The sequence below is a fragment of the Trematomus bernacchii genome, unplaced genomic scaffold (genome assembly GCF_902827165.1).
Source record: "Trematomus bernacchii unplaced genomic scaffold, fTreBer1.1, whole genome shotgun sequence".
NCBI classification, from domain to species: domain Eukaryota; kingdom Metazoa; phylum Chordata; class Actinopteri; order Perciformes; family Nototheniidae; genus Trematomus; species Trematomus bernacchii.
Genome location: NW_022987582.1, coordinates 2,636,325 through 2,648,933, shown reverse-complemented (window position 1 = coordinate 2,648,933; position 12,609 = coordinate 2,636,325). Strand labels below are relative to the sequence as shown.

General features: G+C 40.8%; 1 protein-coding gene across 1 annotated transcript; it reads left to right on the top strand.

Annotated features, from left to right (window-relative positions):
• The first annotated feature begins 360 nt into the window (after positions 1–360).
• pdp1 (pyruvate dehyrogenase phosphatase catalytic subunit 1) lies at positions 361–10,550 on the top strand. Its single transcript, XM_034127994.1, is given in 10 exon segments — positions 361–467; positions 2,472–2,736; positions 2,826–2,993; positions 3,460–3,671; positions 4,051–4,132; positions 4,751–4,845; positions 4,941–5,109; positions 8,000–8,152; positions 8,154–8,219; positions 8,634–10,550. Coding segments are annotated over 9 exon segments (1,578 nt in total). The 5' UTR covers positions 361–467; positions 2,472–2,484; the 3' UTR covers positions 9,015–10,550.
• The last annotated feature ends 2,059 nt before the right edge of the window (positions 10,551–12,609 follow it).

Genomic DNA, 12,609 nt, shown 5'->3' with positions numbered 1-12,609 from the left:
ATAGAAACTAGCTGTCAATAGGAATATCATTCAAAAGAATTATAATTTCATGCAAAAATCTGTCACAAAAAGAGGTTGCACATTTAAATTCAGGTGTTGTTATGGCAACGTCAGTGGCCAAACAGCCACATTTACTGCTGCAAATACGTTCAAACATGCCGTCGACACGTAAAGCAGTGGCAACTATGCCACCATTTCAGCTGACTTTTTCGCATTATTTATTACCAATGTTATCTTCTTGTTAATACATAATGCGTTGTGTAAAAGCCAGGCCCTGATTTTAAAAGGCTCTGCTCGTGCGTGAGGGGCTGCCGTGACGTCAGTACGGCTGTCAGCGCTCAGCCAATCAGCGTACAGTTCCCAGTGTGGCGCTCCTGAATGATACAGACCGGAGGGGTCGTGTGTATATATACAGTCTATGGTGTTAAGTCATGAACTTCACTAACTTCTTCACAGCCATCGTTAAGGTGAGTCTGAATGTTGCTCTGAACTCTTCAACCTTTACGTATAGAGAGCTTTGAGCTGGTCCCTTTATGTCTTATGTGAGCAGACATTATGCAGTTTGAAGTTGGTGGGTGTAACCCTAACCCACTAGCTAACCTAACCATTAGCGTGCATTTGGCTGCTGTCCCTGGTTTACTGACGCACATCGCTTCTATTGGAGAGCTTACCTTTACATTACCTGTTAATGGTGGCTTAATTCTGCTCTGAGATGAATGCTCTGTGTTGCAAGATAAGCTAACTGCTCTCATGTTAGCTTGTGGTTTTGTTGACTTGCTACTAGCTTCGGGAGGCTAGTGATGACAACTTTCTTGCAGAGCTCGGAGCTGGGACGGGCCCTCTGTGGTTTTGGTGACTCATACATAGTTTGAGTTTTGGATGATGTTAGGCTGCTAAGCTCAGTCAAACAGAGAGGGTTCACCCTGGGTCGTTTGCAGAGTTTTGCACTAAAACGTTTTAGAGTCACTTGAGCTTTGATCACCTGTGCTGCTGCAGCTGTATCCAGAAAGGAACTAAAATGAGCTCTGAGCAGCTGCAGATATACTTAAAGTATGTAATGGATTATATGGAGATACGCACTCAGGATTCAGTTCAGTAGGTCAGCATGACGAGACAGAACATTTCTCAGGAGCCAAATGTCAGGGCTGAGATTCTTGCCAAAGTTATTTTTAGCCCTGCTGACCTAACGTTGGTCGTTGCAACTCAAGTCAGTACAAGCTAGAGTGGTCTGCTAATGCACACTTTCCTGCAACATAACGAAAAATGTGAAAATCCAAACCAAGCGTTTGCACAAGGCTCAACTGTAACCTGAGTATGGCACGACAACAAATAACAAAGTTAGAACAATTTACCCTTGGTTTTGTATTTCCACATTGAATGCTTGTTGAGATAGCAGGATATTCTATTAGGGTGTGCACTGCATGCAAGAAATAAGATTAATAGTTGGATGGAGTTTTATTAGAGAAAAGTTTCATCTTTACATCTAAATAAAGGTACCAGTTTATTAGGTACACCTAGCTAAATCAAATGCAGTCTAATAAAACAATTGTGTAATAAATCAATCTTTATGATTGTTTTAGTCAAACTGTACAAGAGGTGTTTATTCAACTATTTGTTCATTTTGAAGATCATACCGTTGAACCTCTAAAACTGAACATTACTGCCGAAGAGGTAGGGTTTATTGCAGGATTGTTATTAGATTGCATTAGTTTTGCTAGATTAACCAAATATAAAAATATGTGAGTATTTGTATTATATTGTTGATCTGTATCTAAATACAGAACAATATGCAGCAGAAACAGGGGCATGTAAACGTCCTTTACCATTAAACTATTGTTACCACTATGACTATAACAATCTTCAACACTGATTTCAACCATTCCAGTTTCTCACCACTCCCATCTGTGGTCTGAAAGTACACTTCAAGACTGACCTGACATTTAAAAAAAAAAATCAAATTATTATCCCCTTGCTGCCGCTAACATAAACACAAATATTTACTTTTAAACTTGTGAGCTGGCTGCATTTCACCACATGGGAACGGCATTACGTTTTGTCTAATGTTCGGCTCAGTAACCATCCAGGGTGTTCTCCAGCACAACTGCAGTTCTCAACAACCGGTTTAATCCATTGAACCAATTTAATGTGAATCGCTCACATGACTGGCATAATATGTGAACAGTGGTTGTTAGGGATGGAGTTTTAATCCCAAAGATTGGATATGATTGAGACATTGATACTTACATATTAAAAAGTGGACTGGGTTTGTGGGTTGGTGTTATATACCAAAACAAATCCTCACCTACATAAGGTTATTTTTAAGGTATTTAAGGTCCTTCTACAAACTGTCCCAACTTGTAATTTAACCTCATAATCTCTTTCTGTTTTTCAATGTTTGCCTAATGGTTCACAGAGAGACCACTTTGTTCTGTGCAGGTGAACGCTAAGTGTTTTTCTCTCTGTGCCTGCAGAGCAGCTTCAGCCATGCCTGTGACGTCTCAGCTGCTCAGGGGTTTGCCTCGTGCCAAGCTCTTGGCCTCCGGTCTGCTACCATTCCAACAACACCAGTCCCAGCTAGGACCTATTACTAACCGACCACCCTCAAGATGGCCCTCTCGTGTATCGCAGAGCCATCAGCACTCGAGAAGTTACCAGACAACCTCAGAGCTCCGCAGTTACATCCTCACACCGCCGCAGGTCAACTCCATCCTGAAAGCCAACGAGTACAGCTTCAAGGTTTGTGGTGATTCACGCAAACATAAAGCACATCTGGCTTTCTCTCTATGTTTACATTTTCATCTTACCATTTTATATGATGATTCCAGGTGCCAGAGTTCGATGGGAAGAATGTATCATCAGTGATGGGCTTTGAGAGTAATCAGCTGCCGGCCAACGCTCCTATAGAAGACCGCCGAAGTGCAGCCACCTGCCTGCAGACGAGAGGAATGCTGCTGGGTGTGTTTGACGGCCATGCTGGCTGTGCCTGTGCACAGGTAACGCTGACTGTTACATGTACTGTTCTTGAGAGGCATTGTTTAAAACTCAAAACATCATTATACATCTCCAGTGATGAGCCCTTGACCTCATACCCTCTCCCTATTAATAACACAGGATTGCTGTATCTTCCAAATGTAATAGAGACAGATGTTTCTTTAATTCTAAAGGGACTATCTTGTTGAGTCAAATATCTTTAACTAACTTGCACACATTAATGATTTAGTTTGTGGCATGCACAGAAGCACCTGAGGAAATTAAGTTTGTAACCTGGCTGGTTGGAGGTTAAGAGCTTACTACTCTTTACAGACACTAGGAAACATACCAAGTAATATTTAAGAAATGGAGATGTTAGACCTGACACATTTCCGTTCCAACTACAACAAGACAACTACATTTTTGTTTTTTCTTAGTTATTTCTCTACACCCTGATGCATCAACATTATATGTCCTCTTCTCTGCCAGGCGCTGAGTGAGAGGTTGTTTTACTACATCGCGGTGTCTCTGCTGCCCCATGACACCCTGTGTGAGCTGGAAGCAGCGGTGGAGGATGGCAGGGCCCTCAGTCCTATCCTGCAGTGGCACAAACACCCCAACGACTACTTCAGCAAGGAGGCTCAGACTCTCTACTTCAACAGCCTCCGAACATACTGGCAGGAGCTAATAGATCTGACCAGGTGAGAATCAGAGGATACACAACAAAGTCTGAAACAACAACACTGAGGCACACATGCAGGCTCCTTCATTAACTTCAGTGAGACCGGTATGTTATCACAACTGCACTTAAGGCACTGCCAACAAACAGGGCACTGTCTGCTGGAGATGATTCTTAGGCTGTGCAAATACTTGGTTTAGAAATGTGTAATTTAAGAAGTCTGGTTAGTTGGCTTTGTCGACAATTCAGACTCTACTTCCTGGTTTCCTATTTCATCTTCATCTGTACCTTATAGCAACACCCTCACACCAACACTGGCCCGTTATTTTGCCAATAGTGCCGTTATCTGTTCTCGACCTTTCTTTCTGTGTGGTTAACACATATTACTCTCATTTTTTCAGCCCGGGCGACGTTCCAGACACACACGAGGCGCTGCTGAACGCCTTCAAGAGGCTGGACAACGACATTTCCCTGGAGGCTCAGGTAGAAACTCTCAGCTGTCTTAAAGTGAAACGCAGGGGTGTCAAACTCAAAGCCCGCGGGCCAAATCCGACCCGGGCCCGCAAGAGCTTGCAATGAATATAATACGTTTATTATACAGTTACATGCCGCTTTACAGAAGCACGTTGCCCATAAACTACATGTCCCACAATGCATCTAATTTTGTGACAGGCACAATGAAGACACTTGCAATTATATAATATAATACATCATTTTATATATATTATATATGTATATTTATATAGTCTTAAAGTTAAAACAGGCCCTTTGAGTGCAACCATAATGCTAATGTGGCCCGCTATGAAATTGAGTTTGATACCTCTGTTCTAAAGTAACAAAGTCATTCTTAGTTTTTGGTGATTTTACACAAATTAAAACATAATTTCCAAATATCTTATTCCGTTCCCCTAAATATTTTACACTTTTAAGATGCATATTGAATATCGCTGTTGCACCATGGCAGCAGTACAAATAAATTCTAGGCATCCAAATGTAAACTTTTATGGATTAAAGAGGAACTCAAGTGTCCTTCCCTCTCCATGTAATTTAAACGATGTACCCTATCCTGTCTGCAGCCTCATAGTGTCTCTCTCCCCGCAGGTTGGAGACCCCAACGCTTTCCTGAACTACTGGGTTCTGAGGGTTGCCTTTTCTGGAGCAACGGCCTGCGTGGCTCACATCGATGGATCAGACCTGTAAGGAGGACAAACACTTCCACATGTTCCTGTCTATGTGATTAGCTAAATATATGTTGTAACTAAACTGATGTTTTTCCTTACTGTTTTTAAAGGTACATTGCCAACTCAGGAGACGCTCGGGCAGTGTTGGGGGTGCAGGAGGAGGACGGTTCGTTCACCGCTCACACACTCTCTAACGACCACAGCGCCCAGAATGAGGAAGAGGTGGCCCGGATACGAGCTGAACACCCCCCTTCAGAGAAGAAGACAGTTATACGACAGGTAATACCTCCACCAATGTGCTTTATGTAAGCATCTGCAGTCTCCGAAGCCTGATAAGGATGTGTGTGTACAAAACGCAACAAACTCTTACTGATATGTGCTGGGTCCAGGCTCAAGGGCATATGGCACTCTCAACTCTTTCCAGCACATGCCGGGGCCCTGCCTGCCAGTAGCTTTGCCGATATCTGTGTTGATAGGTAATAGATTAAGAGCGGTAAATCAGCTTAGAAACAGGAAGTGCTCAAACGTTTGTGTGAGGTTATCAAATTTAGCAGTGATTCCATGTCAGCCACAGCTTGTCACAAAAAATCTTACTGATAGTGTATTTAACAAACTTAAACTAGCTTTATTAAATGTCAGGTCTTTGGCAGGAAAAACATTTTTAATCAATGATTTTATCACTGAGCACAATCTCGATTTTATGTTTTTAACGGAAACTTGGATTGAACAAAATAACAGTGCAGCTGTTCTTATCGAATCAACCCCTCCCAACTTTAGTTTTATGAGTCAGGAAAGAATGCATAAGAAAGGGGGTGGAGTTGCTATTTTGTTCAATGATTCCCTTCAATGCAGGAAGACATCTTATGGGGACTTTGCTTCTTTTGAATATGTGGCCCTTCAGCTGAAATGCTCCTCTCGAGCTCTGTTCCTAAATATCTATAGACCACCCAAATACTGTGCAAGCTTTTTTGATGATTTTACTGAACTGCTGTCTATAGTGTGTATTGACTTTGACCGTCTAGTCATTGTTGGTGATTTTAACATCCATGTTGACAACCCCCAGGACAGAGGGGCTAAAGAACTGTTCTGTGTTCTTGATAACTATGGACTGACTCAGCATGTGGCGGAGCCCACGCACAATAAGGGGCACACTCTGGACTTAATTATCTCAAAGGGTCTGAATATCTCAAAGGTTGTGGTGACTGATGTTGCACTCTCTGATCATTCCTGTGTTTTCTTTGAGAGCTCTATTTCTGTTCACAAAAATGTTCAGAAAGAGGTAACCACAAAGCGATATTTAACTGAAAATACTAGGGAAATGTTTACTCATAATTTTCATCCACACTTGCCCCTGCTAACATCTCAGTAAATGAGCTAGTAGATCATTTTAATTCAAAAATTAAAAATGTTATAGATACCATTGCTCCAACTAAGGTAAAGGAAGTGATTTTTCAAAGATGTTTTTCCTTGCATGGCCTCAGATCTACTTCATATAGTAAACACATCTCTTCACTCAGGTATTTTTCCAGAGGCCCTGAAAACTGCAGTCATTAAACCGCTCTTAAAAAAGAATAATCTAGATGCTTCAGTAATGAACAATTACAGGCCAATATCAAACCTGCCATTTCTAGGTAAAATCATTGAAAAAGTAGTATTTCAACAGTTGAGTAAGTTCTTACATTTAAATAACTGTTTCGATGTGTTCCAGTCAGGATTTCGTCCAAACCACAGCACTGAGACTGCTCTTGTAAAGGTCTTCAATGACATCCACTTAAACACAGACAGTGGCAGAACTTCAGTGTTAGTATTATTAGATCTCAGTGCTGCGTTTGACACTGTTGACCACAACATATTACTAGACCGACTAGAAAACTGGGTGGGACTTTCGGCAACAGTTCTAAACTGGTTTGAGTCCTACTTAAAGGACAGAAAAAACGTTGTTTCTATAGGTAAATACACATCTGAGTTGACAAATATGACATGTGGGGTACCTCAAGGCTCCATCTGGGGCCTCTTCTCTTTAACATCTACATGCTACCACTGGCTCAGATAATGAAAAACAACAAAATAAGTTACCATAGCTATGCGGATGACACACAAATTTACGTAACAATTTCACCAGGAAATTATGCTCCAATTCAAACACTGAGTAAGTACATTGAACAAATCAATGACTGGATGTGTCAGAACTTTCTCCAATTAAACAAAGATAAAACTGAGGTAATGGTTTTTGGAGCCAAGGCAGAACGTATAAAAGTTAGCGCTGAGCTTCAGTCTGCAATGTTCAAAACAACAGATAAAGCCAGAAATCTAGGTGTAGTCATGGACTCTGACCTGAGTTTCAACAGTCACATTAAAACAGTTACTAAATCAGCCTACTATCACCTAAAGAACATATCTAGGATTAAAAGACTAATGTCACAGCAGGATTTGGAAAAACTTGTCCATGCTTTTATCTTCAGTAGACTCGACTACTGCAATGGTGTCTTTACAGGTCTCACTAAAAAATCTATTAGAAAGCTGCAGCTAATTCAGAACGCCGCTGCTCGAGTCCTCACTAACACTAAGAAAGTGGATCACATCACTCCAGTTCTGAAGTCCGTACACTGGCTTCCTGTGTGTCAAAGAATAGATTTCAAAATATTGTTGCTGGTTTATAAAGCTTTGAATGGTTTAGGCCCAAAATACATTTCTGACCTCCTGCTAAATTATGAACCATCCAGAACTCTCAGGTCTTCAGGGACTGGTCAGCTTTCTGTCCCCAGAGTCAGAACTAAACATGGAGAAGCAGCGTTCAGTTATTATGCTCCAAATATCTGCAACAAACTCCCAGAAACCTGCAGGTCCGCTGCAACTCTTACTACTTTTAAATCCAGGCTGAAGACTTTTCTTTTTGCCGCTGCTTTTAATTGAACTATTCACATCTTAAACTGCACTGTAACTTTTAACTTTTATCCATGTATTTTTTCTTTTAATGTTTCTTTTATTATCTTTTCTTTTTTAATGACTGATTTTAAATGCCATTTTCATAATGTCTTCCATTTTTGTAAAGCACTTTGAATTGCCTTGTGTTGAAAGGTGCTATATAAATAAACTTGCCTTGCCTTGCCTTGCCTTATGTGGTTGTTGTTGCAGCATTTATTAAAACCCCCCCTCCCCTCTTTATCAGGACCGGTTGCTCGGCCTGCTCATGCCGCTGCGTGCTTTTGGAGATGTGAAGTTCAAGTGGAGTATTGAGCTGCAGAAGTGTGTGTTGGAGTCCGGGCCCGATCAGCTCCATGAAAACGAGCACTGCAAGTTTATCCCTCCAAACTACCACACCCCCCCCCTACCTGACCGCCGAGCCGGAGATCACGCACCACAAACTGCGGCCACAGGACCGCTTCATGGTGAGGGGAGACAAATCCGCCCTGTGTTTGTTTAAAAAAAGTAATGGCAGTAACTTTTCCTAAAGGAGATTCCTACCCTTAAATTCAGACTTTATTACTATTTGTTCAACTTTTCCCACACATTTCAAACGTAGATGCCCCACTAAAAGGTGCTCGGAGTAGACGACTTTTCCACAAATTGTATAAAAGCATTCAAGGGAGACCTATTTGAATCGCTGAGTTAATCAAGATTATATTCCTTTTCTGAACAACATTAATTTCTAGTCGCAGTATTAGTCAAATTGGATAATAAATATTCAGAAATAAAGCAAATTTACTGTTCTAACTCGAGGCATGACAACGTATGTGAGTAACTTAGCTTATCTGATGTTACATTCGTGTGTTTTCTGATTCCTCTTGTTTCTGTCCCTGCAGGTGATTGGCTCCGACGGCCTCTGGGAGACGCTCCACAGACAGGAAGTGGTTCGTATTGTGGGGGAGTATATAACAGGGGTGTCCCAGCGTCAGCCCCTCAAAGTGGGGGGCTACAAGGTCTCCCTGGGACAGATGCAGGAGCTGCTCGACGAGAGAAAGGCTCGCGAGTCTTCGGCTTTCGAGGATCAGAACTCAGCGACCCACCTGATACGCCACTCGGTGGGAAACAACGAATTCGGCACGGTTGACCACGAGAGACTGTCGAAAATGCTGTCGCTGCCCGAGGAGCTGGCTCGCATGTACCGCGATGACATCACCATTATCATCTCTCAGTTTAACCCTCATGTGATCGGAGCCCAGAGACAAGACGGGCAGTCCTGAGCTGTGTTTCACTGCAGATAACGCACATTTATGTAACTGTGTACTTGTACACATAAGCCCACTGTGGACAAACAGGCCATAATGACAAAATATCTGTCCAGCAGAATTGTTTTATCTCTATTTAAGTAAATACCTTGTATATTTGTATGCAGTGCTACAGAAGAACCAGTTCCTCGTGAAGATCTTCGTTGGATGGAAGTCAATTATATGACGCTATTTATGCTGCCAACATCCTCTGGCAACCCTTGCATACACACCTCTCTGCGTGGCTGATAAAGACGCTGTTACAAACTGACTTTTGTGCCAAAAGACTCGACCTCCTCGTCTGCTGAAAGACTCGGGTTGAAATTGTAGATCTTCCAAAAGAGCGTAAGGGTTGGGACTCGATGCAGCACTGACTCAACCTGATTCTCTGATATGGACTCAAACTGGGCTGTGCCATTGTAACACCAACACTCTTTCTCAGGTGTTATTTCCAACTCACTCAAAATGTGTGTCTGCCCCTGTATCTGCTTAACATGCACGTGTTCTGCATTTACACTTAAGTATTTGGATGATTGACTCCAATGCCCTGTATTTCAAGTAGCTGCAAGATGTAGAGGTGAAGTCCGCCTTTCTGGGAAAATGTTATTGATATTTGATCTCCTCACCCACACAAATGCACCCCACTCAGTGCTGTTGGCATGTGCCAGATTTACATCCTTGACCTTTTCACGCCCCCTGTTGCTGATTGGCTGGATTAGTGTTGTTGTTGCTCTGAGCTACTTTGTTTGTTTCCCATTTACAAACCTGTGTATGATCCACAGATTCATTTTTATTTTTTTCAGTGCATAAACAGAACTGAAAGCCAGCAGATCGTAATAAGATATTGACTGAATTTGACAAAAGGTGTCACTGACTCCAACTTTAAATTGCTGACGTTAAGCTTTAAAGTGCTCTCTTCCATATTGGCACTCTAGTGAACATCCTGTGGGGAAACAATATGCTAAAACACAGAGCAATACAATAGTCCTCCAAATATTGACCGACTACACACTTATGTACTGAAAGGAGGACATGCATGTGCACAACAGGTATATTGTCTGAGTGGTGATTAGGTGAATTACGGTTCATATATATACATATATAATACAACCCTAAGTTAAATGAGAGTTTTGTAGCTTTTTTTCCAAGCTTTATGGGTTAAAAGGGATGCTTGTTTAGGGTTCATCTTGCATTATATTATTTATTAAGCATTTTCAGTTTGGGTGACAGGTGATGGTTTGATTTATATATGCCAGCTTTGTTGAAAGCAGAAGCACTCTCCTGATACTCTCCAGTTAAACACTAAGAACGGGGTCGAAGCGTTGTGTTCAAGTGCGTTTGAGCCCACAGGAAAGAGCAGAATGTACATTTGAAAGCAGCCGTTTGAATATCAGATTATTTTAAAAGCTTTTACAGTACATGTATGTTACACATCTTTATCTACAGTTGTATGTATGAAATGTAACTTATGTTTTGTATATGGAAATGCTTTAATAAAACACATAATACACACCACTGGTTACAGCTGTGTTGTGTTTTGGTTGACACAGACTTGGTGGTGAACACACTGCCGCGCCCCTGAATGCAGCAGGATGTCCCGCTAACCGACAGCCACCTGAGGTCAGTGTGTGTCAGGCAGGCAGGTCTCAGGTTGCAAGTGTGCCGCTCTCTGCTCAGTTTACATCAGTACATCTTATTATACTTTATTATAGGGCTTAGTCGAATACTCGATTCCGATTGGTCAATTTACATTTCGGAGATTGTGAATACTCTCTAACTCGATAACATGACCGTTGCTAAGGAGGATCAAGGGAGTATGTGCAGTCATATCAATCGTCAGCTGTGAATGCTTCTTTTCACAACATAATCTTGTATTTTCTAATCCTAAAATAGTGGATATTTGTCATGGCATAGGCTACTATACTAGGACTCTTTTGTGATTATTTGTTTTACATACTTGACTGTAGTATAAATATTCCTAATGATATATAAACATGAATTTACAGAGTGCAACTTCCTTTTTAGAATAATGTACATAAATTCACATTTGCCATTGCAGCTCTCCTACCTCAAAGGCTGAGAGATACTAAATGAAGTACAGATAAAGGTCGTTCTTCATACTGAATTGCGACCACTGTATGGTGTCCTTCAACACACCGTGTTTTGTCTGTGGATAAAATACCTCATGTTCAGATTGTATTCTTCTGCCTCTGTCTGCTGGGTATTTAAAGTTGAAGGTTAACTTCACTCTGCTTGAGACAACATTGGCTGGGAAGCAAAAGACTGTATTCCAAAAGAGTCCGAATTTTCTTTCTGGTAATACTTATATATATTTATATAATTTATTTTTACCCCACTAACATTCTCAATGCAGGATATTTAATTGTAATGAGATACATTTACCATTGTATTTCCTCCACCACTGACAGTGACAGCACCACGAACACAGTGGTTTGATTTGTTATTTTCAGGAGACAGTCAGTGAACCACCACTAGATGCTGCTGCAGTATCAGACATGCCAAAGTGTCGAATAAGAGACAAGGTCATGGATTTATTTGAATATTTACATTATTACGCATCAATTGTTAGTTTGACAAATACTTTTTTACAGCAAAATATCTTTATCACTAATACAACAACCAAAAGGACTCTCAAGGTTTTTGAAAACATAAAATAACTTTTTTTTAAAGAACATTGATAACCTCTTATGAAAAAGTATACATGAAACTGCAAACTGGCTGATTTTATTGCATCTGTGTTACTGTGACAAAGAATCTCTTGTATGATTCCTGATAGCGACACATTGTATGAAACATATTGTAGGACATTGCAGACTTTAAATAGTTTTGCAGTGGGATTGAGTTACAATAGTCCCTGAGAAAAGAAACGTGGGTTTGATCATCATCACGTCGTCAGAGTGTTTGATTTATAAGGGCCATGCGCTCAGTTTCTCCGAAATAAACATAATGTTTGATCAGATGTTATGCCTCATCCCCGGATGTTTTTCCAGGACTAGGTTATAGAAGCAGAATGAGTGACTTAACTTTAAGGAATGTGTTTATGTGCAGCCTTCTTTTCCGTTGGATTAAGGTGCACAACGTGTAATACAAATCCTCCCACACAGCTGTCTCTCTTATTTACAATAATATAACAGAACTAATCACCCAATTCAGTTAAAGTAATCTACCACAAGGGGCAGCCAAAGTGTGTCAGGCCTCCAATGTGAAAATGAAAACTCACTGTTTAAAATGACGCATTCGTTTTTATACAGACAGAACTAGATAGAGTTTATTTAAAAAGTCACACAAGTACGTAAAGTACAGATATGTTTATTTGTATCCCGGGGAATAAAAAGTACACATAGGCTTTCAATATGTTGCGAGTTCTTCTGCAAAATTTCAGTTTGGTGATCTAGCTTTTAGTTTACTGCAATGTCAAGGGAAAGGGGGGTTTAACTAATAAGTAATATCCCACATATAAAATAATGATTTTTGAAGAAGAATAAAGTGGTGGAACACTTCTAAATAGTGGAATAAACTAATTAATAAACTGCAATAATGAAAGATGGAA